The 25,404-nt window shown below is 47.0% G+C and overlaps 2 protein-coding genes across 8 annotated transcripts; one reads left to right on the forward strand and one right to left on the reverse strand.

The window, feature by feature from the left end:
• Positions 1-1,524: 1,524 nt before the first annotated feature.
• Gstm5 (glutathione S-transferase, mu 5) lies at positions 1,525-4,488 on the forward strand. The gene is made up of 8 exons (NM_172038.2): positions 1,525-1,600; positions 1,896-1,971; positions 2,255-2,319; positions 2,924-3,005; positions 3,097-3,197; positions 3,623-3,718; positions 3,888-3,998; positions 4,250-4,488. The coding sequence occupies exons 1-8, from the start codon at positions 1,553-1,555 to the stop codon at positions 4,346-4,348; spliced, it is 678 nt and encodes a 225-aa protein (NP_742035.1). The 5' UTR covers positions 1,525-1,552; the 3' UTR covers positions 4,349-4,488.
• Positions 4,489-14,329: 9,841 nt separating this feature from the next.
• On the reverse strand, positions 14,330-19,979 carry Gstm5l (glutathione S-transferase, mu 5-like). 7 transcript variants are annotated; one of them, NM_001106464.2, is made up of 8 exons: positions 19,757-19,835; positions 19,361-19,436; positions 18,924-18,988; positions 18,555-18,636; positions 18,358-18,458; positions 16,863-16,958; positions 16,670-16,780; positions 14,330-14,967 (listed from the first exon to the last, which is right to left on the reverse strand). In NM_001106464.2, exons 1-8 carry the CDS (start codon positions 19,790-19,792, stop codon positions 14,878-14,880), a joined length of 657 nt encoding a protein of 218 aa, NP_001099934.2. In that variant the 5' UTR covers positions 19,793-19,835; the 3' UTR covers positions 14,330-14,877. The 7 variants fall into 7 exon arrangements, with proteins under 7 accessions (NP_001099934.2, XP_087476483.1, XP_087476476.1 ...); XM_087620357.1 differs by having other exon boundaries at positions 14,334-14,967; positions 19,361-19,628; positions 19,757-19,979; XM_087620350.1 differs by having other exon boundaries at positions 14,334-15,119; positions 19,757-19,973.
• Positions 19,980-25,404: the final 5,425 nt, after the last annotated feature.

Consider the following 25,404-nt stretch of genomic DNA (forward strand, 5'->3'; position numbering starts at 1 on the left):
TGTCTCTTATCTGTGGCCTTTACTCCCCGGCTGCCTGTAAAGTGCCGCCTTCCTGTATGTTGACATTTCTCTGCCGGAGTTCCCAGTCTTCTGCACCAGTACAGTAGATTGCTTCCCGGAACTATTCACTGGAGAGTGAACATCTCACTAGGACCACTATACACACAATCTTCCCACAGGAGCCTCCACTCCCTGTATCCTTCTTTGCTGTTTTACCCTGCAATATGCTTAACATTCTCAGACTTACTGTACACTTGATATTCGTTTGTTTCTGCCTCTCCCCATTAGTGTGCACACTCCTCCAGGGCAGGGACTATTGTCTGCTGTTTCCAGTTTCAGCTCCCCAGCACCTAAAACAGCACCTACCCATAATAGATGTGCTAATAAACACCAAGGGACAGTAGAGCAGGATTTCCTCCGGCCAACTCTACACAAAGAAGCCAGAGCAGCTTCCTGAAGAGGATTCTGGCTGTGTTACTCATTCCAGCAAAGCGTCCAGAGCCATACAGTTCACAAAGTAGGCGTGTGCGTATCCTGAGTGTGAGAATGAGGATACCCTTAGTAGAGGTGTGATTTAAGGGTAAGGTACTAAAACACAAAATAGAACACACCTCAATAATTTTCACATTACATTCTGAAAGTATATATTGGGCTAAATAATGTATACTATGGATTCACCACCTCCTTTCTTTAAAAACTAGAAGCAAACATTTAAAAATAATCACATATCTGTCCTCTATTATACTTCTAGTGGGCATTATGATCTAGATCCTATACACTCCCCACAGAGCAGAGAGAAACACTCAAAGCCTCTGGCTGGCTGTCCAAGACCTTTTGCAACTTGTCCCCAAACGCTTAACATTCTACCTCTTTCTCCTACAGTCTTATAAACCAGCCTAACACGATGGCATCTTCTGTTTGCCTTGCATATCTATTTCTCACTTTCAGTGTTTGCTCTACCTTCCTCTTTCCTGGAGTGTCCTTTGAGGCATTTCCAGTGGGCATGACCTATCCTTTATCACAGTGGCCCTATTCAGTGTCCCCGGCCTCCCTCAGTCTCCACAGAGCCATTTGTATCTTGCATAGAAAATGTTTCTACCCACAAAGTACTCTAGGTATTGCCTCTACCAGAATCGTTTCCTACCTCACAGTTTTATGTGTCTAAGTGATTTATTGGGTTTTGTTGTTATTTCATCATGCATTCCTTCTCAGCCCTTCCCATGTCCTACCAAGGGAGCCAAAGACAGCGGTTCCCTTGTGGTCAGAAACCCGCAATGCCAGTTCGTTGTGCGAAGTGACTCACGCTCCCCAAGTAACCCACTGCCGAAGAATGGATGCATCAACAGCTCTGAGAGAAGTTCGCACCAGAGTATTTCAGGAGCCGCAGCATCTGCGCCTGCGCAAGGCCAAGTGACCACGCGGAGGGCGGGTGGAGCACAGAGCGAGAAAGGAGGAGGCAGTTCAGTCGCGTTGACCCCGCCCACAGCGTCCAGTATAAAGTTAGCCGCCCACAGTCCATCGCGTATCCCAGAAGGGGCTAAGATCTCCCAAAATGTCGTGCTCCAAGTCTATGGTTCTGGGTTACTGGGATATCCGCGGGGTGAGTGAGCCCTCGCAAGCCCAGACGCTGGGACAGAGAGGTGCAGGCGGGTGGGCGGGATCAGGGACAGGCGAGCCGACCTCCGGCCGGCCTATGGGGTCCCCAGGCCCGTGGGTAGAGGAGGGGACTGGACGTACCCGGGTGTGAGCTAAAGGGCTGCTTAACGACAATTTCCCTCGACAGGATGCAGGGGCTTGGCAGCGTTGGGTTGGGGACGTTGATGGACGGGGGTTAAAAGCAAGTGGGCACTGCGCAGGCGCTCTGACTGGGGTCTTTCTCCATCCTCCGCCTTTAGCTGGCTCATGCCATCCGTATGCTCCTGGAGTTTACTGATACCAGCTATGAAGAGAAACAGTACACGTGTGGGGAAGGTAATGAATGTCATGGGTGCCAGTGGCCCATGATGGCTCTTCAGTGGTCTTTTACCCAGAGGGTTGCACCACACAGAGATTGTGTGGGACCCCTTCTCCAGTCAGCTGGGAACTTTGCCAAAAGAGACCCATAGTTCTCGCTGGCTGTCCAAGCCCCTCTTAGTAAGCCGCCTTTGCAGAAACTCAGGGGTTAGCTTTTGGGGATTGGGAACTTGAGATATCAGGTCTAAGACGTTTCTCAGCTAGGTTGGTAAGGGGCTTGGGTCCCACTTCTCTCTTACAGCTCCTGACTATGATAGAAGCCAATGGCTGGACGTGAAATTCAAGCTAGATCTGGATTTTCCTAACGTAGGTAGCCTTGGAGGAGTGGGCAGAAGGGAAGGCCTTTGAGTGTATCTGTTTTTACTTCATCTCTAGTTTGGGAGAATCTAGAATAGAGGCTCTTCATGCTTATAGAATGGATAGAATTCAAGGGTCATTGAGCAGAAGTGAGAATAACATTTTATTTCCTACTAAGGACTAAGAAACACATTCTCCTCTCAAAGACATGCTAGAAGAGACATTAGTTGCTAGCCAGGTCTCTGACCTTATCACTGATAGTATTTTCATAGTATCCTAAATGTGCCCTTAAGGGTTTTGGTTGTTAAAAGACCTGTTCTTAAATGTGTCCATAAGCACACTACTCTTACAGTTTTGCTTGAAGGTATGAAATAGATACATTTTGCTTTTTAAAGTATTCTGAGAAACGTCTATATGCCACACTTGCATTCACAGTGGCACACAGGATTAAGCATCCTTGTCTAGGATCAGGTGAGGACCAAGTGCTACTTTCTATTTATTTTGTTACTTCTCCCAGCTTCTCCTCTCTCGTGTTCACACCTTGCAAGTCTTCTCTTTTCCAGGCGAGTGGAGGACCTGGAGGTCTAGGTTCACATTAACTTTCCCCTTCTAGCTGCCCTACCTTATGGACGGGAAGAACAAGATCACCCAGAGTAACGCCATCTTGCGGTACATCGCACGCAAGCACAACATGTGTGAGTGGGCTAAAGGTGGCATGAGAGAGGAGGCAGCTCGCCCACCTGGAGGTTGGTAATCCGAGGCTGATTTACTGCCATCTGGCTACAGGTGGTGACACCGAAGAAGAAAAGATTCGAGTGGACATCATGGAGAACCAGATAATGGACTTCCGCATGCAGCTGGTTCGGCTCTGCTACAATTCTAACCACGTACGTTTCCTCATCTGGAACCACCCATGTTGGGCTTCGGGCCACAGTGCTAAGGATTCTTCTGCTCCCTTCTACGGTTGCCATCTTTCTATCAACCCAAACTGTAAGGATTAGAAACGGACTCTGCAGTGTTGGGTTTGGGTTTGTCCTGTAAGTCTGGCGTTAGCTCCTCCTCCTTTCCAAAGCCCAGCTCTCCATCCTGCCTCCTCCAAGTCAAGGCAGAAAGAAGATGCCCAGAGAAAGGTGTGGTGGGTCCATCACTGGTCCAGGCCCTGACTACAGCTATTAGCAATTCTGGGGGGGCAGGGCAGTGTGTGTAGAGGCCCAAAGACAGCATTAATGTGGGACCTGGGGATCAGACTCTGGTCACCCCCAGGGAACCATTGTGACTACCCAACAATAGTATTGCTCTTTTTCCCTCCTAGGAAAGCCTGAAGCCTCAGTATTTGGAACAACTGCCTGCACAGCTGAAACAGTTCTCGTTGTTCCTGGGGAAATTCACATGGTTTGCAGGAGAAAAGGTAGGAAGAAGGCACAGGGAGAGGCTGCCTGGCGGCTGCCCGCCTACCCACCTGCCCGCCTGCCTGCCTGCCTGCCTGCCTGCCCGCCTGCCCGCCCGTCTGTTTGTCTGTGTGTGTCTGCAGGTATTGGTGAGCTCCCCAAGCCTGACACTTCTTATCCTCGTTCTAGCTGACCTTCGTGGATTTTCTCACTTATGACGTCTTGGACCAGAATCGTATGTTTGAGCCCAAGTGCCTGGATGAGTTCCCAAATCTGAAGGCTTTCATGTGCCGTTTTGAGGTGATTTTCACTATCCCATTCTCAAAGAACTTTGCACAGGCTCCCCCATAGCCCGTGGACCCCACTGCACTTGCCCAACACCAGCTTCTGTCTAAATGGTTAGACACCTCTGGGCTTTAAGTCTCGGGATGATTGTGGCCTTTACACTGTGAAAGCACTGGCAGAAGTAGGTGAAGGCAGGCAGCATGTTTGTTGTGGGTCTGCAGGGCTGGGCCAGAGTCCTAACAAAACCCGGAATGCTTTTCCTTCAGGCTTTGGAGAAGATTGCTGCATTCCTGCAGTCTGACCGCTGCTTCAAGATGCCAATCAACAACAAGATGGCCAAGTGGGGTAACAAGAGCATATGCTGAGCTGGAGCTCGCTGCTGCTGAGCCATCTTTCCCTCAAGGGACCCACCCTCTGTAAGCTTCCTGCCAGCCTTGTCCCATCCGATCTGGAGGGGCCCGCACTCTGTCTCCTCTGCTCCTTCCAATAAACAGCAGTTAAATTATCTGGTGTCTAGATGGATTTCTTGGTGTAAAGGCCAAAGGAGCGGCGAGGAGATGTTGAAAATGAAGATGTGAGTCCATGCATAACTATGCTGACATTCTTTACTCCTCGGCTGAGTTCCAGGGCTAGAACTCCTCCCTGAGCCCAAGTGGGCACCGGGAGGGAAGGTGTCGCCCAGTTTGGGTGGCAGGTGCTTTTAAACAGACATGGCGCCCCTGCGAAGCCATGAGGAAAGTCCAAGCTGTGTGGTGCTGAGAGACGGCAACAGAACTGGAGCTCACAAGCGGCCCCTGTTGAGCCGGGCAGAGAGCGTAATGTGATAAAGATTTCAAACTGGCAGGCTTGTGAGAGCCGGAGCAGTTGGTAACGGATTAAAACCTAGAGAGCCTTATACCTCACACTAGCAATGTACACAGACAGTGCTGGTGAACTTGGAAGACTGATCCAGGTCCCTGAGGAAATGATCTCAGCCCTAAAATGCAAATCCTATCCCATGGCCCAACTACTGTTTCACGTGAGCTCACTAAAAACCTGTATACCCAAGAAGGCAAATTGTGGTGGTTCCTATAAGGAGCAAGTAGATGCCGTACGAAAGCTAGGGACTGTCAGGTGGCAGGAAAGGCATGGAATGACGCGGATGCCTGGTGACTGTGGGGACACACACTCAGAGTGCCAGCGTTAGAGAGGCAGAGACAAGCAGGTTCCTGGAGGTGTACTGCCCAACGTCTAGCCAAATAGTCCCTGGCCAGTAAGACACCCTCTCCAAACGGGGGGATGTGGGAGGGAGGTATCCTGAGGAATGACACCTGAGATTGTCCTCCAGCTTCCATGTATATGTGAACACGCACACACGTGTACAGGTGGACACACAGTGTGCAGTTGGGTGCACACACAGAATGAGCTATATGAACCAACATGGATTCATCTGAAGGCTGTAGTCAATGTACAGCAAGGGTCAAGATCCCCTCTCAAGGGCCAGTTGGATGAGGATCTGCGACCAAGCTTGTGATCGTTGGTACAATTCGATTTCTGCTATTTTGCTGAACAGAGATCTCAGCTTCTTGATGGGTAACAGCCAGAAGCCGCCACCTTCCTCTTCCTTGTAAATGAGTCTCCTGGGGAGAGAGAGATGTAATTTTATGTAACACAGCCATGGCACTTACATCCCATGTCTCTGTCCTAACTGTTAAGGTATGGACATCGAATGCCCTCCAATGGCCAATATGCTAAAGATTCCTCCAGCTGATGGTGTTTTGGGGAGGCGGTAGAACCTGTAGGAGAAAGGGCCCTTGGAGGAACATGGGGCTTTGACTCCTTCCTCTGTCTCTCTCTCCCTCCCTCCCTTCTCCCACCCCAATTTCCGGGATGCTACAAGGTTAAAGGGCCTCCCCAGCCACCCGATCCTATCATGAGGTACCGGGGCCACTACAGACCCAAAGCAACAGGGCCAAGGGACCAGAGATTTCCATCTCTGAAATTGTGAGGCAAAATTAACCCTTCTACATTTCAAGTTGATTTATCCTAGGTATTTGTCCCAAGGGCAGAAAACCTAGACACCACTGAAGGTAAATCAGCCATTGCAGGGGAGGGGATTACACGGGGCCCTAAGCTGGAGGCATGGAAGCCATCTCAGCGTCTGCTCACCCCAGGACAGAGGCAAGGAAATAGGAAATTAGTCGTGCAGCCTCTGAGTAGCAGTTCTACGGCAGGTGACATGAATTAGCATACAACACAGCAAGCAACCATCAGGTAAACACTTGAAGAGCACATGTCTATTTTGTGGGGTTTTTGGTTTGCTTTGGTTTGGTTTTGGCTTTTTTGTTTTTGTTTGCTTCGGTGTTGGTTTGGTTTTTGGGGGATTTTTGTCCTGACTGTCCTGGATCATACTCTGTAGACCAGACTGGCCTCAAACTCACAGAGATCCCCCTGCCTCTGGCTCCCAAGTGCTAGGATCTTCTATTTTTTTTTTCTTGGCATCACATTGATGCCAATTGTATGACCCAAAAGTGTAATGCAGGAGAGAGGTGGCTCACCAGTCCCCAGTCAGTCTTGAACTCTTAATTCTAATGTGGCTCAAGGAAATAATTCTGTTACAATGGCCACCTTTGGTCACTTCTGGTGAAGATAGCCTATCATCTCATAAGGACAGAGGGACGAAAATACTGAAAAATTAGTGACGTGTTTATTCAAGGCACCTCAGTAGGTAAAAAGGCCTTGTTCTCCATGCATTCCATTTAGTGGAGCAGTTCCCCGAAAGTGTTAGGAAGCTGGTTGGTTTTCTTGTTGTAGCTCGAGTACAGGCTTAAAGCATTTCCCAATCACAGGGAAAATAGCTTACATGATTAAAAGACCATTCACGGTGGAGGTTGTTTCCTGATGCGGTGGGCGGAGCAGGGACACTGATACCCTAGGCTTAAGTCTGCCTGGAAAGCCAGCTTAAGAGGGGCTTATGAGAACACCTGGCCTCTATAGAAATTACACATTCATTCCTATGTCCTCCAGCGCAGGACAGAGCCTTTAAATGACTGTGCTGGTAAAAAAATGCTGGAGCTGGATGGTGAAGGGGAGGAGGAAGGAGTTGAAATGTGCCAATCACTTTGCTGCTGACCCCTCTAGTGGCTTCTGAGGTCCCCAGCTAGCCTTGATAATGACCTCTGCTCCCCTCCCAGCTATAGCTTTTCACCTGTGTCCTCCCCACCAACCCTGGAATGCTGGCTTTGACCTTACTGAATTCCTTGTGGAACAGCTCAGGTTGGACTCTAGATGTGCACAGCCTAGATTCCCATCCTGATTCTTCCAGTCCCCACCAGTGGTAGCCTCCTGTGTACAGGTCTATTCTAATGAGCGAACTGCTCCCCCGACTTGTTCTGAGCAGGGAGTTAGTATTTCTAGACTCCTTGGCAATTGATATTATAAGTATTATACCGACTTACCGTCTAATTCCATGAGGCGCCATGTTTTCTTCTGCGTTTTCATGCTTCTGACCTATTCGGTTGCCCTTTGTTTTCTCTGCAGCTCCCCACCCCATTCCCCCATCCCCCTACTCACCTTCTCCTCCAAACCTAGAACTGACTTCTGCTGAAGCTTGTGGAAGCCATCACTTCCCAGTGAGAAGCCTCCACAAACCTCTCGATCCCAAATGCAGACTCAGCACCACTTTGGCCCACTAAACACAATAGAAACTCCACACGTATCCCGTGAGGAAACTCCACATGTATCCCGTGAGGAAACTCCACACGTATCCCGTTCCCACACGGGCCTCCCACTCCTGCTCTGCAAGGCTCTCTGCTCTGCTTGGAGACAAATGGAGGTAACTCGGATAGAAATGTTCAGTGTTGGCTCAGCGCAGCTTCAGGGAGATCCAGGAGGACAGACGAGAGCTGGGGCCAGAGAGTAGGCTATTTGATACCGTGGCCAGCCCACTCCCTGCTTAGGACAAATGGAATGAAATGCTTTTGAAAAAGACCAGGGGTGGGTTTATAATGTACTTATGTGGTTTTTAATGGAAATAATTATAGGTGACTTGTATGTAGGACTTAAATCCAGAAGAAAGGATTAGGTGGATGTGCGTGTATTTGATTCTTAATTAAATGTATGCTGCTGTGTCAGACTTGTCTAACACAGGTAATACAGACCTGCTATATTAGAAGGAGGTGTTTTCAATAAAATAGGAATAGAACAGTCAGGGTAACGTTCATATTGTTACAAGTTTGAAGTGAACTAGAATTTTAAGGTATCTATATTTTATTAAGGTGTGATGTTTCAATTATATTAACAACTATTCCTTTGTCGTTGCTGCTGTTGTTTCAGACAAGGCCTCATACATAGCCAAGGTCACCTCACATTCACAATGACCCCGCTGCCTCGCCCTTCTCAGTGCTCAGATTGCAGGTGTGTGCCACCACTTTTCTTTTTAAAGAGAAATTAAAATCCTTCCTGCTTCCCTGATAAATCCTGTTTCAGGTGAGAGGAGAACTATGGGAGTGCAGGTGGTTTTTACAGAGCCTAAGGCCTCTCAAGCAGACTTGTGCTTTTGGGGAGACTGAAGCCACCTCCTAACCTGACTTGGTTGAGAAAAGCCTGTTCTGTTTAGAAGTGTAAATAGTAGAAATCTGTGGATCGGCTGGTAAAGTAATTGCATGCAAGTGTAAGGACTTGGGTTCAAGTCCCCTGGGCCCATGTAAAAGCACCTCACAGCAGGGCACTGTGGGGCATAGAGACAAGTGAATCCCTGGAGCTTGCTGGCCAGCCAGTCTAGACAAGTTGGTATGTTTCAGGTTCGGAGAAATCCTGTCTCAAAAAAATAGCGTGGAGAGCAACAGGCTGTCAGGCATCCATCCCCCACGGGACCCCAGGAGTTAGTAGTTGTGAGTTTCAGGGAGTGTGCTGAGAACCGAACCTGGAACCTCTGGAAGAACAGCCAGTGCTCTCCTGATCCACCCTTCCAGCCCTGACCAAGAGACCTCTTATTGATGGTTCGATGATGTTACTCATTACTGCTCTGCTGAGATTTTCTATTTTTGTGTTTTATATTTGGTAAGATATATGTCAAGGTATTTATTGATTTATCGTATGTTATCAAAAACTTTGTTGTATACTTGCTCATAAAAATGTCAGATCAGCCTGGGTACTTCTGTCAAGTTCAATGTCTCCCTTGCCATCTCTGGTGTCATTAGTGTAAGTCTTCTATCCTTTCCTTTCATTTTTTAAGCAACGTATTTATTTTTATGTGTTGTGTCTGCATATGTAACTGTGTATCCCATGCGTGCTTGGTGCTCTTGGATTTACCCTCCAACATTACGGTCACATGTGGTTTTAAGCCAATATGTAGGTGGTGAGAATTGAACTTGGGTCCTCTGAAGGAACAACCAGTGCTCCTAACTGCTGAGCCATCTCTCCAACCCCTTCTCTCTTTTTCTTAGTTAACTGTAACTAAGAGTTTGTCCACTGTATTTATTGAATAACCAGCTCTTTGTTTTGCCCTTGTTTCATAGTCCTTTAATCTCAGATCCATTTATTTCTACTCTTTATCATTTCTCTCCTCCTATGAACTTGGGCATTGAGTGCCTTGTTCTTCTAGCTCTGAGAGCTGCAGGGATAAGTTATAAATTCGTGCTTTGTTGTAGACACTGACTGCTATACAACCTCTTCTTTCTTGGTACTACTTTTATTGTAGCCTGCAGAATTTGGTATATTGTATCTTCAATAAATATTTTGATTTCTTGGTCTTGTCCTTGACCTACTTTTCATGTATTTGTTGTACCCTTGCCAGAGTTTTTTGTTTTTCCTGCTGCAAAGTTCTATTTTCATTGTGTTTTAACCAAAAAAGATCCTTCGTAAAACTCCAATTTTTAAAGTCCGTTGAGAGCAGCTTTACAGTCTGTCATGTGATCTACCATGGAAAGCATTCCATGTGCCACTGAAAAGATCGTGCTCTGTAGTACATGATAGGTCCATTTGGTTTGGAGTGAAACTTAACTCTTCTGGTTTTCTGTTGATTTTCTGTTTGGATCATCAGTCTGTTTCCAAAAGGAATATATTAAAGTTCTCAAATGATAGTTTCTATTATTGTATTAAATCTATCCTTATCTTTAGGCCTATTTATGCTTGTTTTGTATTTGGGTGCTCAAAAATAGGTATGCATAGATAGAGCGATTTATAGATGATAGATAGATAGATAGATAGATAGATAGATAGATAGATAGATAGATAGATAGATAGATAGATACTAGAGGGGGATTATTACATTTTGTTTAACTGACTCCTTTAGTATTCTATAATGACCATCTCTGACTTTTTAAACATAGATTTTCATAGTCTCTTGTCTGTCTTATCTGATACAAGTCTGTCTTTCTTCTGGATTACATTTATAACACCTTATTCTATTTCCTCATTTTTGGTCTATGTATTTTCACAGAAGCAAAATGAGTTTCTTATAAGCACCATATGCTAAAATTTTGGTGTGTTTGTCTGTGTCTGTGTGTATCTCTCTCTCTCTCTCTCTCTCTCTCTCTCTCTCTCTCTCTCTGTGTGTGTGTGTGTGTGTGTGTGTAGGCCAGAGGACAATCTAATCAGGAGTCACCTACTGTTTTTGGTGAAGCCTGGAGCTCACAAGTCGGATAGCCAGGCAGGCCAGCAAACCCTCTAACTCCGTTTGTCTTCACCTCCCCAGCTCTGGGAATATATGCACATACCATTATTCTGTTTTTAAAGAATAGTTCTTTAAAAAATTCATGCATGTATTCAACATTTCTTGATCATACCCACTCCTTGCTGCCCTTCCTCAAATTCCCCCACCATATGTTCCCATATATTTGGGGATGGGAGCTTGGTCCAGTCCATGCTCACTCTTTGGTTGGTGCTTCAGTCTCTGAGAGCCCCCAAAGGACCAGGTTAGTTGACTCTGTTGGTCTTCTTGTGGCATCCCTGTCCCCTTCAGGTCCCTCAATTCTTCCCCCAACTCTTCCACAAGATTCCCCAGGCTCTGTGTAATGTTTGGCTATCGGTTTCTGCATGTGTTTCCATCCTCTGCTGAATGGAGCTCTCAGGGGACAGTTATGCTAGGCTTCTGTCAGCAAGCATAAAAGAGTATCATTAATAGTGTCAGTGCTTACCCATGGGATGGGTCTCAAGTCGGGCCAGCCATTGGTTGGCCATCTCTGCTCCAGTTGTCCCTGCACATATTGTAGTCAGGACACATTTTGGGTCAAAGGTTCTGGGGTGGGTTGGTGTCCTTATCCCTTCCCGGGAGTCCTGCCTGGCTACAGGAGGTGGACACTTCAGACTCCATATTCCCCACTGCTAGGAGTCTCAGCTAGAGTCACCCCCATAGACTCCCTGAGGCCTCCCCATCCCACCCGCCCCAGTCCCAGGTACCTGCACAGATTTCCATTCTTTCTCCCCCTCCTACTCCTGATCTGCCACCCTGTTCTCTCCATCCTCTTCTACCCAGTTCCTTCCCTCCATCCACCTCTGATGTCTATTTTCTTTCCCCTTCATAAGCCTTTTTTATTTACATATACTTAGTTTTAGTTAACCTCCCCCAGGTTGTTATCCCTACAGGACAGACCCTTATGTTTGTAAAGCAATGTTACACTGTCTTTTACCTGGAGAATTTTGTTCACACAGTTAAGATAATTATACATAAAGATATGAGAAGATGTTCATGGGTAAGAGTGCTTTCTGTGCAAACATGAAGACCTGAGTCCTAATCTCTGGCATCAGGATAAAAGCCAGGCCTGGATCCATGGGCCTGTCATCCCAGGGAGGAGGAATAGGAATAAAGATAGGCAGGCCCCTGGAGCTCGCTGGCCAGCCAGCCTGGGTGGAGCTGTGAGCTTCAGGTTCAGTGAGGGACCCTGTCCTGAGGAAATAAGGCAGAGAAAGATAGAAGTTCTCCTCTAGACTCAGCTTGTGTGTGTGTGGGCATACACACATACACACACACATGTACATATAACACACACAAATGCATGCACAATAACACACACATGTACATACACATAAAGAACACAAATGCATGCACACACACAAATGTATGCACATATAACATGCACATACACACACATACAGAACACAAGTGTATGCACACATAACACACATATACATACACACATACACACACAAATGCATACAAACATAACATACACACAAATAAAGTCTTACCACAATGATTTTATAACTTGATCTCTATTTTCATTGTAGTTCTAACTTCTGTCTTTCTCTCTTTGTCATTCTCTCCTCTCTCTCTCTCTCTCTCTCTCTCTCTCTCTCTCTCTCTCTTACACACACACACACACACAGAGAGAGAGAGAGAGAGAGAGAGAGAGAGAGAGAGAGAGAGAGAGAGAGCCCTTCTGTGGTGATTTACTTTAGTGGTGTGCTTTGATTCTTTGCTTATTCTTTTGAGTTTGTCTAGTGTAGGTTTTTGCCTGTCACTACCACAGCCTTACAAACCCACCTTTAAAACAAGTATAGCCGATTTGAAATTATATCAACATAGTACGACCGTACAGACAAGAAGAGAAAACAGAGAACATTTAAAAGTTAGACCTTTCCCTCCATTCATTCCTGTTTGAATTTTTGACACCTTGTTTTGCATCTTTTTTATATTTCTAGCATATGGGTTAATGTAATTATTGTTTTGCTTTTTACATTTCATATCAAAGATATGATTTTCACACCAGGTTTATCATGTTAGCTATTCTTTTTAAATTTTGTTATTGTTGTTAAGGGTTTATTTTTATTTTATGTGCATGGGTGCATATATGTATGTGTATCATATGCTTGTGTGGTGCCCACAGAATTCAGAAGAGGTAATTAGATCTTCTAAAACTTGAGTTATAGGCTGTTGTGAGCAGCCATGTGGATGCTAGAGATTGAACCCTGGTGCTGTGTAAGATCAGCAGTTGTGTTTAACCATCGCGCCATCTCTAGTCCTCATGTAGTTTTTATCTGTGAGGTGTTTTTGGTTTTGTTAACTTTTGTCTTAGTCAGGGTTACTACTGCTCTCATGAAACACCACAACTATGAGCAAGTTGGGGAGGAGAGGGTTTATTTCACTCACAGTTCCATATAACATCGTCAAAATCAGTGAGGACAGGAACTGAAGCAGGGCAGAAACCTGGAGGCAGGAGCTGATGCAGAGGCCATGGAGGGGTGCTGCTTACTGGCTTGCTCCTCACGGCTTGCTCGATGAAGGCATTTTCTCTACTGAGGCTCCCTCCTCTCAGCTGACTCGCAATTGCGTCGTTGACATAAACTGTCCAGCACAACCTTCTAATATTTTATTCTCACTCCTTAACATGTCTTTCTTTTCATTTGAAACATTCTATTTGGAATTTCTGGCTAGACAAATCTGGGCATATCTGAGGTATTCTCTCAGGCTTTGCATATTAGGAAAAATCTAACAAGACCTGCATTTTCCCTTTGATTAGCTTAGGACAGAGTAAGGTAAAATACACAGTCACAAACTGAAAATGGTGGGGGCCACTTTTGGGGAAACATCCTGAGAATAGGAGGAGAGATGTCTAGTTTAGGGAAAGCAGCTGGGAGAAGGAAACAAAAGCTACTTGGCCTAATGGAGCCTCTCCCATCAGCCCAGAACCTCTGTCCATGGCTGTGGTGGCACTGTGACTGCTGACTAGTGAGGAACCCCATCACAGAAGCAGCACCCTCCTCTTAGGAGTCCAGGTGGGCAACACAGAATTAATGGCAAGGAACATTAAGAATTGTAAGCAATCTTATACTCTGTGTGGCCATCAAGATCCCACACACACATCCCTGCCCTTCTGTGGACAACATAACAAAGGCCACCCAACCAAGTCAACATGGTTTGTCCTGAGAGACACAGGTAATAAGACACAGAGCAAATGTGGTTCAGACTTCATTGGGGATCAAAAACGGCTGGACAGTCTCATGTTGGGGACCAAGATTTGCAAACTAGAGAGCTGGTCTTTCTGGCAGTGCAGGGCAGCCTCCCACTGAAGAGGAGTGCCTCCACATGCACAAGGTTGGATTCTCTGGCAGTGCTGGGGAACCAGAGTCAAGTGCATCCCTTCATCACCCCAGCAAAGCGGAGGGCTACTTGGATCCAGGACAAAGACAAGAAAGGAGAGGAAGAGACTCTGAAGGAATGGGGAACTGGGGTGAACAGAGGTTTGGCTTGGGGAGAGGTGTTGTGTGTAGTTTTAAAAACAGGCTACTGCCTTTTGCCTGGGACCACACCCAGCGCTCTGGCCCCTCCTGACTCCCTTGTTCCATCCAGCTTAGCTCCTGAGTGGTTGTGTTACTAGCCCATTCCTGCGACCCTGGAATTCAAAGCTAAAAGACACACAAACAGCTTTATTACTTTAGAATTTGCCTGCTAGGCACAATTGCTGGGCTCAGATAACAACGGCCTGGAAAGGCGTGCTCTTACCAGTTTATTATCTCCATCTCCCTCTGCCCTAAACTTAGTGACTTGTATCAGCCAGCCCCTGCCAACATCCTTGGCTATCCGCCTGTTGCGGAGGCCACAGGCCCTAGCTGCCGGAAGACCTTACATGACTGTTACCTTCTTACTCCGAAGCACAGCAGAAAAAGCCCCTCTATCTTTCCCTGAATCTCCTTTTTCTCTTGGGACCCGGAAGTCCCACCTATACCTTCCGCCCAGCAATTGGCTCCCAGCCTTCTTTATTGACACATCAAGAACCAATTAGGGAACTAGACCTGAGTTTGAGAACCTCCCCTTACAGAAAGGCTGGGTAGAAAGCGGAGTCACTAACACCTTTCAGAGAAGAACGGAGGTGGGAAGACTGATACAGAGATGCCCGGGGACGCAGATGGGCCCCAGACCATGGACCGCAAGCATAGAGGTAAATCTCCTCCTGGCCCTGGTATTACGGGCGCTCTACTTGTTACCCCACAGCGCTGTCTTCAAATACACAGGGCCTGAAAGGAAGCGGCTGGACTTCATGTAGGCAGAGATCTTCTCAAGGGTCTGTGAGTGGAAAGAAGACAGCAAACCGCTGGCTTGGAGCACCACCGGGCTGAGCAGCTCAACCCTATGAACTCCATGTGGGCCCAAGACCTGGAGCAGGGCAGTCCACCTCAGCTCTGGCAAGTAATCTCTTCAAGTTCCAAGTGTCCCACCTTAGGAAGAACATCAGATGGAGAAACCACCATCGTGAGGGCTTTGTGTCTTTTAGTCTACCATAGGTTTGGAAGAAGAAAAAAACACTCAATGATCCTACAAGCTAAGTCCTAACTGATCATTCATCAGGAGGAAACCTGAAGACCAGAGAGGTTAAGCAACTTCTTCCTAGTCACACGGCCATGTCACTGTTGGCACAGGCATATTCTTTTTCCATAGGGAAGCGCCTGCCTGTATTTGCACACAGAGAAGGGAGCAGGCAGGAAGAAAGGAGTTTTCAGAGCAGGCCTGAAAAAGAGCCCAGATCCCACCCCAGATCCTGGGTCGAAGCATCTGGGATGGAGGGAGGCAGGGCAGGGTTCTGATCTGTTATCAGAGAGCAGAAAGTCTGTTTCTCCACCTGCTACCTGAGTCCAGTATTACCACACCTCAATACAGGAACCATGCTGAATTCACGCAGCCTGCCTGAATTCTTACCAAGATCCAGTTCTCGGGCTAAGTAACTGCTGAGGAATTCTAAAACCCAGGACTACTGTATGCACCAAGCCAGAACCCCAGGCCCTAGGCTGCAACTTCCAGGTCTCCCCCCCCCCACTTTCCCCACAGTGATACCAGCTCTTGCGTAATCCCCAAAACTCTTCCACTTGAACGGAAGCAGAGCTAATGAGAACTAGCTAAGGAAGCACATCACTTGTTGGCAAGTAGGGAAGGGAAACAGATCCCAGGCTGAGAAACAAAGCACTAAGTTAACAGCTCAAATAATAACATTTATTGAGCAGCTGCGAGGTTTCAGACTTGAATCTCTGGCCCCAGGTGATACTGCACCTCACAAACTAGTGCGATCACCCCTGTGTGCTCTACTTAGGCCCAGGATGAGGGTACAGGGCCTGTCCTCTGGGACCTGACAACGTGCCTCACATGAAAGGTTTAAAGTGAATGTATGACTTCATCTCACTGGAGCATTAGAAGACAGGAGACGGAGGCAAGAGAGTCCCCTACCCTCAAAAAGATAACCCCCCAACAAGGGCTGTGCTGGTCTACTCAGTCCAAGTACTGTCTCCAGCCCTAAGCTCCCACAGTGGGGATGTGAGAAGCAAAGTGCTCTACAGGCCAGCTACAAAGACTCACTGTATTGTAACACTTCACACGCACCCTCACCTTCCTAATAACTAAAGCCAGCTCCAGGCTTGCACATGGCTGTCACGTTCTACTCCTCAAAAGGGTCCTGGACAGGAAACCCTGGTTGAACATAGTGAAGCTTTTCATTTCAACACAAAGAGAAAGAACCATTCCAGTGCTGTCTACACAGAACAGGCCCAGAGGGTGGGACTTGAGCCCTTGAGCAAGTGACAGACCCATAACTCTTATCTACCTTGTAGGAATCTTGTACTGACAAATTTGATCTTATAATGTAAGATGCTGAGCCCATGTCCTCACAGAAAACCAATGTTCAATAAATGATAATTAGTCTCTTAAGGATTAGGAAATCATCCTAGAAAGGGGGAAGGGAAGTAGGGCATCCAAGAGGAAACAGGGATCAGGGCATCACCTCAAATCGAGCCATGAAGTCCTTCAGATTTGGAAAGGCGTCCAGGCACTTGAGCTCAAACATACGGTGCTTATCGAGGACATCATAAACAAGGAAATCCACATAGGTAATCTGCAGGAAGCCCAGGGTGAGTGCAGTGGAATTTGATGCCTGGGAAAAATGGCAGCTCCTCCTCCCCACCCCCTCCCTTTACCTTGTTCCCTGCAAACCATAGCTGCTTGCCCAGGAACTCAGAGTAGAGCTTCATCTTGTCAGGGAGACCCTCTAAGTACTCTGGCTTCCGTTTCTCCTGAGGTGGGGAAAAAACAATTCCTATCCTGGACACAGGCTCCCACAGACACAGGCTCCCACAGACACAGGCTCCCACAGACACAGGCTCCCAGACTCATGCTCCCACAGACTCATGCTCACACAGACACAGACTCACACAGACACAGGCTCCCACAGACTCATGCTCCCACAGACACAGGCTCCCACAGACACAGGCTCCCACAGACACAGGCTCCCTCAGACACAGGCTCCCACAGACACAGGCTCCCCAGACACAGGCTCACACAGACACAGGCTCACACAGACACAGCCTCACACAGACACAGGCTCACACAGACACAGGCTCTCACAGACACAGGCTCCACAGACACAGGCTCCCACAGACACAGGCTCTCACAGACACAGGCTCCTACAGACACAGGCTCCGACAGACACAGGCTCCCACAGACACAGGCTCTCACAGACACAGGCTCCCACAAACACAGGCTCACACAGACACAGGCTCACACAGACACAGGCTCTCACAGACACAGGCCCACAGACACAGGCTCCCAAGACACAGGCTCCCTCAGACACAGGCTCCCTCAGACACAGGCTCCCACAGACACAGGCTCCCACAGACACAGGCTCCCCAGACACAGACCCCCTAGCAAAGAGTTGACTTTAACAGGAATGTGGAGGAGAGTACATGCCTTCTCAAGGCTGGGCCTGAATCAGTCTCCAGATTTTAAGCTAAGTCATCAGTACTGATTAGACTCCTTCAGACACCAGGTCTCATTTGTTGAAGGTGATTGAGAAGCCAGATGAGTACAACCCTGCCTTTGAACTCCACTTATTGCCCAAGTCAGATCCTGTGGGTCGGACTCAGAAGTGCCTATCTCTGTGCCTGGCACACTGGACTCAGATGGCTGGTGCTATCAAAGAAGCAAGATATTCAAAGATCTCAGGAGGGGAGGCAATGTTCCCCCTAGCAGATGGCAGAATAGTGGATATTCGAGTACTTTTTATAAAGTGAAGGCATCTTTGATGTTGAAAGGAAGGAGGGTCAGGGACCTATGGTCAAACTTGAGCTGCCTGTTGGGAAGTGGTCCTGATTCCTTTTGCTACTACAGGCATTGTTCAGAGAAATAGCTGTGCCATGTCTGAGGCCATCGTGTGTAACACTCCCTCTCCCATTCTTTATTTTAACTCATGGTTTTAGTCTCCATATTCCAAGAGCATATTGATGACATAAATAGTTGGAACAAAAGGTCTATGAGAGTTAAAGGTTGGAGATGGAAAGGACTCTAAATACATCCTCTAATGTTTTAAAAAACTGTATTTCTACCTTGTAGAACCGAAGTTATAGGAGTCAATATAGACAGGAACATAAGCCTTTAACTCCAAAACCTGTCTTTCCCACCCATGGGGGGACTCACAAACTCAGGGCTGTAGCAGACCATTGAAAGCTGCCTACGAGTGTCCACGGCCTGGTTCTCCAAAATGTCCACACGGAGTCTCTCTTCTTCTGTCTCTCCACCTGCAGCACACACACCAAAGACCATCAGCATCAACCCCCCCCCATAAACCCAGGGAAATGACTGCCATCCCCCACCCTGCAGCCAGCCCCACTCACACAGGTTGTGCTTCCGGCCAAGGTAGCGCAGGATGGCATTGCTCTGGGTGATCTTGTGTGACCCATCGATTAAGTAGGGCAGCTGGATAGACAAGCAGGGATGGTCAGATGGGTTATGGGGTACCTGAATCCCTTCCCTGGGTGAGGACAGACATGGACCTGGCACTCAGTGTGCCTGCCCCGGGAAACCCTCCATGAGCACAGTGTACACTGAGTGGGAGAGCCGGGACACAGCCCATCACAGAAACACTGTGCAGCCAGCAGGGATGGAGCAGGAGAGCAGAAACACTGATGCCATCCCCTCAGCCAGGCCAGGAGATGAGGTGAGAGCACCAGGCCTTCCCCACACCTCCCCTTCCCTGCACCTACATTAGGAATGTCCAGGCCCAGTTTGAACTTCTCACTCAGCCACTGGCTTCTGTCATAGTCGGGAGCTGTGGTGGACAAGAGGATGTGAAAGGAAATCACCCTAGTTTCTACCCTCCTACAGAGACCTGACTGAGGAGTCGGAAACCTCCCAAGCATGGAATCTGCAATCTGGATCATATTCCAAGGTTGCAGGAGTGAAGAGTACTTGGGACTGTGGGTCCTCCATTTCTAAGGCTTACAAAAAGTCTTGGCAAATGCTAAATTACAAACATTGGAAGACTAAACTGCCTTCGCAGAGGTTTCCTGAAGGTGTGAACTCTAGCTAGTTTTAGCTAGAAGAGTGCCACAGACCTGGGCAACAAAGGGCCAGGCGCAGGGGCTCCTGGGGACTACCAATCAGAAGTTAGGGAAGAGTCTGACTAAGAGGGTGTCATTACCGTCCCCCATGGTGTATCTCTTCTCCTCATAGCTTGAACCTGTGTATTCCAGGAGCAGACGGATGGCTTGACCCAACTAGGAGACACGGATGATCAGAGATGCACTGGATCCTGACTTTGTGACCTCTTCTCTCTGCTTGAACCCCTATACTTGATCTAACAGCACGCGCGCGCGCGCACACACACACACACACACACACACACACACACAAACGGGGAGGGGGAGGGGGAGGAGAAGGGGGAGAAGGGGGAGGGGGCGTCAAACATCCTGAGCAGTGAGAGGTACAGGCAGAAAGAAGAATCTATCAGGTGTCTTACAAGGATCCATTTCCTAAAACTACTCAGTACGTTTTCCACCCATGTCCTCATCGCTCTTAGACGTCAGACCCTTCTCACCCCACGGATGTCCCAGTAACCCAGAGTCATAGGCATGGTGCTGTGCTGTCTGGCTTCTGTGGAGCTAAGTAAATGAACTGTAACTATATCCTGGTGCACAAGGAGAGAAGCCCTGAGACTGGTAGTGAGTCCCGCCTCCTTGGTGCCACCTCTTTCTTCTCCATCCGGCCCCGCCCCCGAGAGGCTTAGCTCTCCCCTGGGTCCTCTCTCACCTTCCAACCCTAAACTACTCCTCAGAACAAGGCAGGGGCAAATCCAAAGTAGCCTTGGCTATGTTTCCGCCCCCACCCCCGACCTCCCCTGACACCCTCCTACCCCCATCCCCCACCCCCACCCCACCCCTGCACCCCCGGCCTAAGGTTTGCATCCGACTTCTAAAGTCTGATGGGGAGTGGTTCAGCAGGTCTGCCTCATGCCTCCTCTGCCTACTCCTTCTCTCCCTGTGCCCCAAGCTGTCAGTATCCTTGGAGAGGCCAGATGTAGAAAATGTAAATATCTCTCCTTCTTTCCTCTTATCATTCTGCCCATTGCTAGTCCAAAACAGGACACCGCAGAGGAAGACTTTAGTCTTATTGCTAGAAGGGCCAACTTGAAAAACAAACACGTAAGGAATGGTCTTGTCTCCTTTACAAGGACAATAAAATGGACCAACCCAAGGACAAAGGGCAGGCAGTATTATCAAGTGGTTTCAGTGTTTGGAATCTAGTGTGTGTTTGCAACTCTGGACGCTGAGGCCACTGAGACCCTGTGACACCTCATAGCCAAGGAGGGCAGTGGTCTGCCATTGCTTTACTCGGCCATTGCCTGACCCTGGCCACCAGAGGGACAGGTTGGAAGCACAGAGCTCACAGCTGGAGACTGTATGCATGTGATCCCAGTGAACTGACTCCTCTCGGGCTTCCTAGGGACGAGAGGATGCTGTCAAAGCCGATCCTTGGAGAACTCTGCACAGGACCCAGGGAGCCAGATCTTCAGCTGTCAGGGTCCCTGACCCATATGTGTCTAGGGATGAGAAGAAGCCTTAAGTAGCTTGTTAAGTCACCATTTAAAAATAGTGTACAACTTCCAAAAGGACAATGTCCTATCAAGAATACTGTCTTGCCTACCAGCCTACTTCCTTGAAGGCAAGATTATTTCAAAATCAAGAGGTGTGAGACTAAAGGAAATGACAAGACGAAATTAACACTGAAAACAGATGACCCAGACACTGCTAATTGAAGGGCAAGGTCTCGGCTATAAGAAAGTATATTTGGAGAATTAACATCAGTGAGGTCTTGAGGGTACAGTTTAAGTGTGCCTGGGACAGGTTGAAGCTATTTTGGCACGAAGGGCAGAGGAACTACATACTCTGTGGATCCTTGTGTAGCCCAGAGCTCAGAAACAGTGTCATGGGGCTAGCAGAATTCACTAGCGGAATGGTGCTAGCTGTGGCAAATGCTACTTATTGTTTAGACATGGCCAGTTCTCTCAACTCAAGTCACTAAACTGTACTTTAGCCTCAGAAGGAGCCTAATGCCCCCAAATAAATTCTCACAGAGCTTTCCCCTGACCAGAGTCTACTACAAGGCATAAGTGCACGGACACTCACATGCACAGGTCTCAGAATCACTGTTCAGGATATGTGCTGGGTAATTTTATGTCAACTTCACAAAAGCAAGACTCATCTAAGAAGAGGGAATTTACAGCCATGGGCACCCCACATAAGGCTGGCCCATAGGCAAGATTATGGGGCAGTCTTGATAAATGATTAATGATTAATTAATGATGTGAGAGGCCCTGGGGCTGGTGGTCTTGGGTGCTGTAAGGAAGCCCAGTGAACCAGCCATGGAAAGCGAGCCAGTAAGCAGCACCCTTCCATGGCCTGTGCATCATCATCTCCTGCCTCCTGCCCTGTTTGAGTTCCCACCCTCCCACCCTGACTTCACTCAGTGATGGACTGTGGTGTAGACCTGTAAGCTAAAATAAACCCTTTCCTCCTGGAGTTGCTTTTAGGTATAGCGTGTTATCAAAGCAATAAGGAAGACAGGGCACACCATGGTCTTCGTAATTATGAACAGGGAGATATATAATTTTTGACTCCAGTTGAGAAAGTAATTTTTAAAGAAAAACTCATGCAAATTAAAATAATAATCTTTAAAATATAGGACAGGGTCTGGAGAGATGGCTCAGTAGTTTAGAGTATTTGCTGCTCTGTCAGAGGATGGGAGTTTTATTCTCAGCACCCATACAGGGGCTCACAACTGTCGGTAATTACGGTTCCAGAGCATCTGCAACACTTGCTTCTTACCTCCACAGGCAAAATACTCATATACCTAAAACAAATTTAAAATATATTGGACAAATACTGGGGCCTCAGTGTTTATCCACCTAGCCCTTCCTTAATATAGTTTTAAAAAGCAGTTGTTGACATCTTCCTACAGACCAGACGCTATGCACAGCACGGTCCTTCTGTGGACTGGTGAGTCAGGAAATATGGGCCACACCATCCTGTTTCCACACTCTCTGAAGAGGGGAGAGGAAGGCAGGGGCACCAGGACAGGAGAGCCATGCTGGCCAGGACAAGCTCTCTAAGGAACTGAGAAAAGGGACTTAGAGTCTTCTAGGGGAGAGCAGCTATGCTCAAGGAAGAGAAGGAAGGATTAGGCCAGCAGGCTCTCAAAGCAGTGTCCCCAGGGACCAGAGAAGAGAAGGTTCATAGTGACCTCATAGGATTGACCCCAGAGTTGCCAGACCCTCTGGATCTCCAAGTGCCTGGTCCCAGCTGCACAACATGGACAGTTCTAATTGCACAAAGGGACTCTGTAGGACCAGCAAAGTGTTCTGGGCAAAATGTGGGCAGGGCCTATAGAATGACCTTGGGGGCTGGGGGTCCTAGCTCCTTCTAGATCTGTAACTAGCATTCTAATATTCTCAAGGCTAATTCACAGAATTTTCAAATTAAATCGGGTCAGAATTTCAGATTTTTAATATACAAATCGTTAGATCTAAATGCTAACAACATGGATCTAGAATTCTTTCACTGTCTGTGAAACATTGTTCATCTAAACTTAGAAAATCTATGGTACAAAAGAACAGTTTCCTAAATCTAAAGAGAAGAAAACAAAATCTCAGTCATAAGATGCTGACAAACTAGAATTCTGTAAAAGAAACTTCCCACGTGCTTTATATGTTAAAAATAAGGTAAAATATAGGTTTTCAGAAGGCAGAAAAGCAACCCAATCTGAAATTATAAAAGATAAGAAACATTTCTAAGAAGAAAAACAGGGAAACTTTTTTATTGTTATTTATTTTTATTTTATGTGCATTGATATTTCGTCTACATGAATGTCTGTGCACCATGCCTGTGCATCGCCCTCAGAGGCTAGAAGAGGTAAGCAAATCCTCTAGAACTAAAGTTACAGGTGGCTTTGAGCCATTCAGTGGATGCTGGGACCTAAACCCAGACCTTCTAGAAGAACAGCCAGTACTCTTAATGGCTGAATCAATCCGCCGGCCACAATCAGGAAACCTTTACAAATATGCTTTTTAATGGGATAGCTGGGTTTCTAGAAACATTCTAAAGGGATAAAATATTAGTCCAACAGCCTAAACACATAACTTTAGAAAAGGTCATCTGGCCTGCCCGTGGCCGTCTATATCAAGACCATTGGATAGCCAGAGATTCCTGACTGCAGCTAGTAAGGAGTCTAACTTGAATAGATACACTGTGAAATGACTCTCAAATCACACCCTTCTCTGTATATCTCTTAGAAACAGAACTTAGTACTGGAGAGATGGCTCAGTGGGTAAGAGCACTGACTGTTCTTCCAGAGGTTCTGAGTTCAATTCCCAGCAACCACATGGTGGCTCACAACCATCTGTAATGGGATCCGATGCCCTCTTCTGGTGTCTGAAGTCAGCTACAGGGTACTCATAAGATGATGATGATGATGATGATGATGATGATGATGATGATGATGATGATGATGGTGGTGGTGGTGGTGGTGGTGGTGGTAGTGGTGGTGATGGTGATGGTGATGATAATAATAATTTTTTTAAAAACCCATAGCATTTAGTACCTTAGTCTAGAAATACATTGTCTCCCCCCTATCTTTCACTGTATAAACGTACAAAAACATCAGACTTTACTCATTGCTTTTAGACTTCAATCTCTAGGGAAGATTCCACGACCACGTAGATTGTGAAATGTTTGTGGTTTCTCTTGTATTGCTTGGGCTCCTAGATTCAACCAGCGATCCCAAATGAGAATCATCCTCTAACCACTTGACACCCAGTGTATGGCTTGCCCTCACTGACTGGAGCAGGGTTCTGCGCACCCCACCCTCCCAGTAGGGAGTCTGCTCCAGCTGAGATCCTGGGCTTCAGGCAAAAGGTGAGACTACTTTCTGGTCTTTCTGTGTTGCCTCTCTAAGAAGTGCAGCCACTGGCCTGCAGACTGGTGAGTAAACGGTTTCTGTTTTAACAGCACTTTTTTTTTAGACAAAAATTTGCTGTGGATCCCTAGAATATAACAAAACAAAACAAAACAACAACAGCAAAAAGTTGAGGTTCCCTTCTTGAATTACATCAAAAGAGTGGCTTTATGAGCAAAGGGAACACCTTCTCCAAATTCTGCTCTCTGAGACACAAGTGTGTTCTGTAGCCAGCTGCGACCTGGGAGAGCTGAGCAACACTGTGTCCAACCATGCCAGACCTGAGGAGTCTGCAAAGGGAGTTTTCTCAGTCTGTTGCCTGGCTACCATATTTTTGTAGGGGACTGGAGGTATTAACCATACAGGTAAACACCTTTAATCTCCTGTGGCAACAAACTTCTTTTATTGTTTCAGTCAGTCCCCAAGAGTGAATTTTGGATCCTAGCTGTGACACTCTGTAACTAGTTTAAGAATAGCTCTGGCTTCCTAATCTGTTTCTGCTTACACAAACCTGTTGGCAGCCTGGTTTCTCCTAGCTTTATATGGGACTCTGTTACACGTTGGCAGTTTTCCTTTGTGTTTAGTGATTTCTCCTGCAAATGTTTCAAGTGTCATGAAATTTTATCAGCAAAACATTGCAAAGTTTTGATGCAAAGAACTCTCTGCTGACCCATGCCCTCTGCCCTGAGAAGTGACCAGGGAGGATCTCTGGGTGGTTTTCTCAGACAAATCTTACCATGTTTTAAAAAAAAAACACACTGTAAGATGCCTCTTTAGTATGGGGGTACATTTCTGTCTTATAAAAATGTATCTTAAACTCCTTTCTCAATGAATTCCCTTGGGCTCCAGAGAGGGAAAAAGGTGTTTTGACTATTTTGAATTGTTTGTGTGGCTCTTGAATTCGGGGTATGATGTTTTCTTCTTCTATGGATATCTTTTGAATTCCTGCTTGTCTTGCTTCTTTTGATGTTCCTTCTCTGAGGGGGATACACAGTGTTGAGGCTTTATATACAGGATCAATCAGAATACGGCCTGAAAAGATGGCTACATAAAACATATGGGCAATAACTGCTATGGGTGATGAGGAAGTCCTTTCTTCTTTTGCCTCTATTGGAAGTCCTTTGAATTTTGACAGAGCATTATTTCCTTGTTGGAGAGCTTGGTTGCTTTTGGTTTTGTTTTTTGTTTGTTTGTTTGTCTGTTTGTTTTGTGTGTGTGTGTGTGTGTGTGTGTGTG

Source organism: Rattus norvegicus, chromosome 2 (genome assembly GCF_021556685.1).
Source record: "Rattus norvegicus strain SHRSP/BbbUtx chromosome 2, alternate assembly SHRSP_T2T, whole genome shotgun sequence".
In the NCBI taxonomy this organism is placed as follows: domain Eukaryota; kingdom Metazoa; phylum Chordata; class Mammalia; order Rodentia; family Muridae; genus Rattus; species Rattus norvegicus.

What these genes read in the sequence shown, in the direction of transcription:
- Gstm5 (NM_172038.2), top strand. Translation starts at nt 1,553, where the DNA reads ATGTCGTGCTCCAAGTCTATGGTTCTGGGTTACTGGGATATCCGCGGG. An exon ending in CGCACGCAAGCACAACATGT is followed by an intron (nt 3,006 to 3,096) that starts GTGAGTGGGCTA and finishes ATCTGGCTACAG; the next exon opens with GTGGTGACACCGAAGAAGAA. An exon ending in CTTTCATGTGCCGTTTTGAG is followed by an intron (nt 3,999 to 4,249) that starts GTGATTTTCACT and finishes CTTTTCCTTCAG; the next exon opens with GCTTTGGAGAAGATTGCTGC.
- Gstm5l (XM_087620338.1), bottom strand. Translation starts at nt 19,729, where the DNA reads ATGAGGACATGGGTGGAAAACGTACTGAGTAGTTTTAGGAAATGGATC. An exon ending in GTTTTAGGAAATGGATCCTT is followed by an intron (nt 19,437 to 19,678) that starts GTAAGACACCTG and finishes CGTGTCTCCTAG; the next exon opens with TTGGGTCAAGCCATCCGTCT. An exon ending in GAGATACACCATGGGGGACG is followed by an intron (nt 18,989 to 19,360) that starts GTAATGACACCC and finishes TGTCCACCACAG; the next exon opens with CTCCCGACTATGACAGAAGC.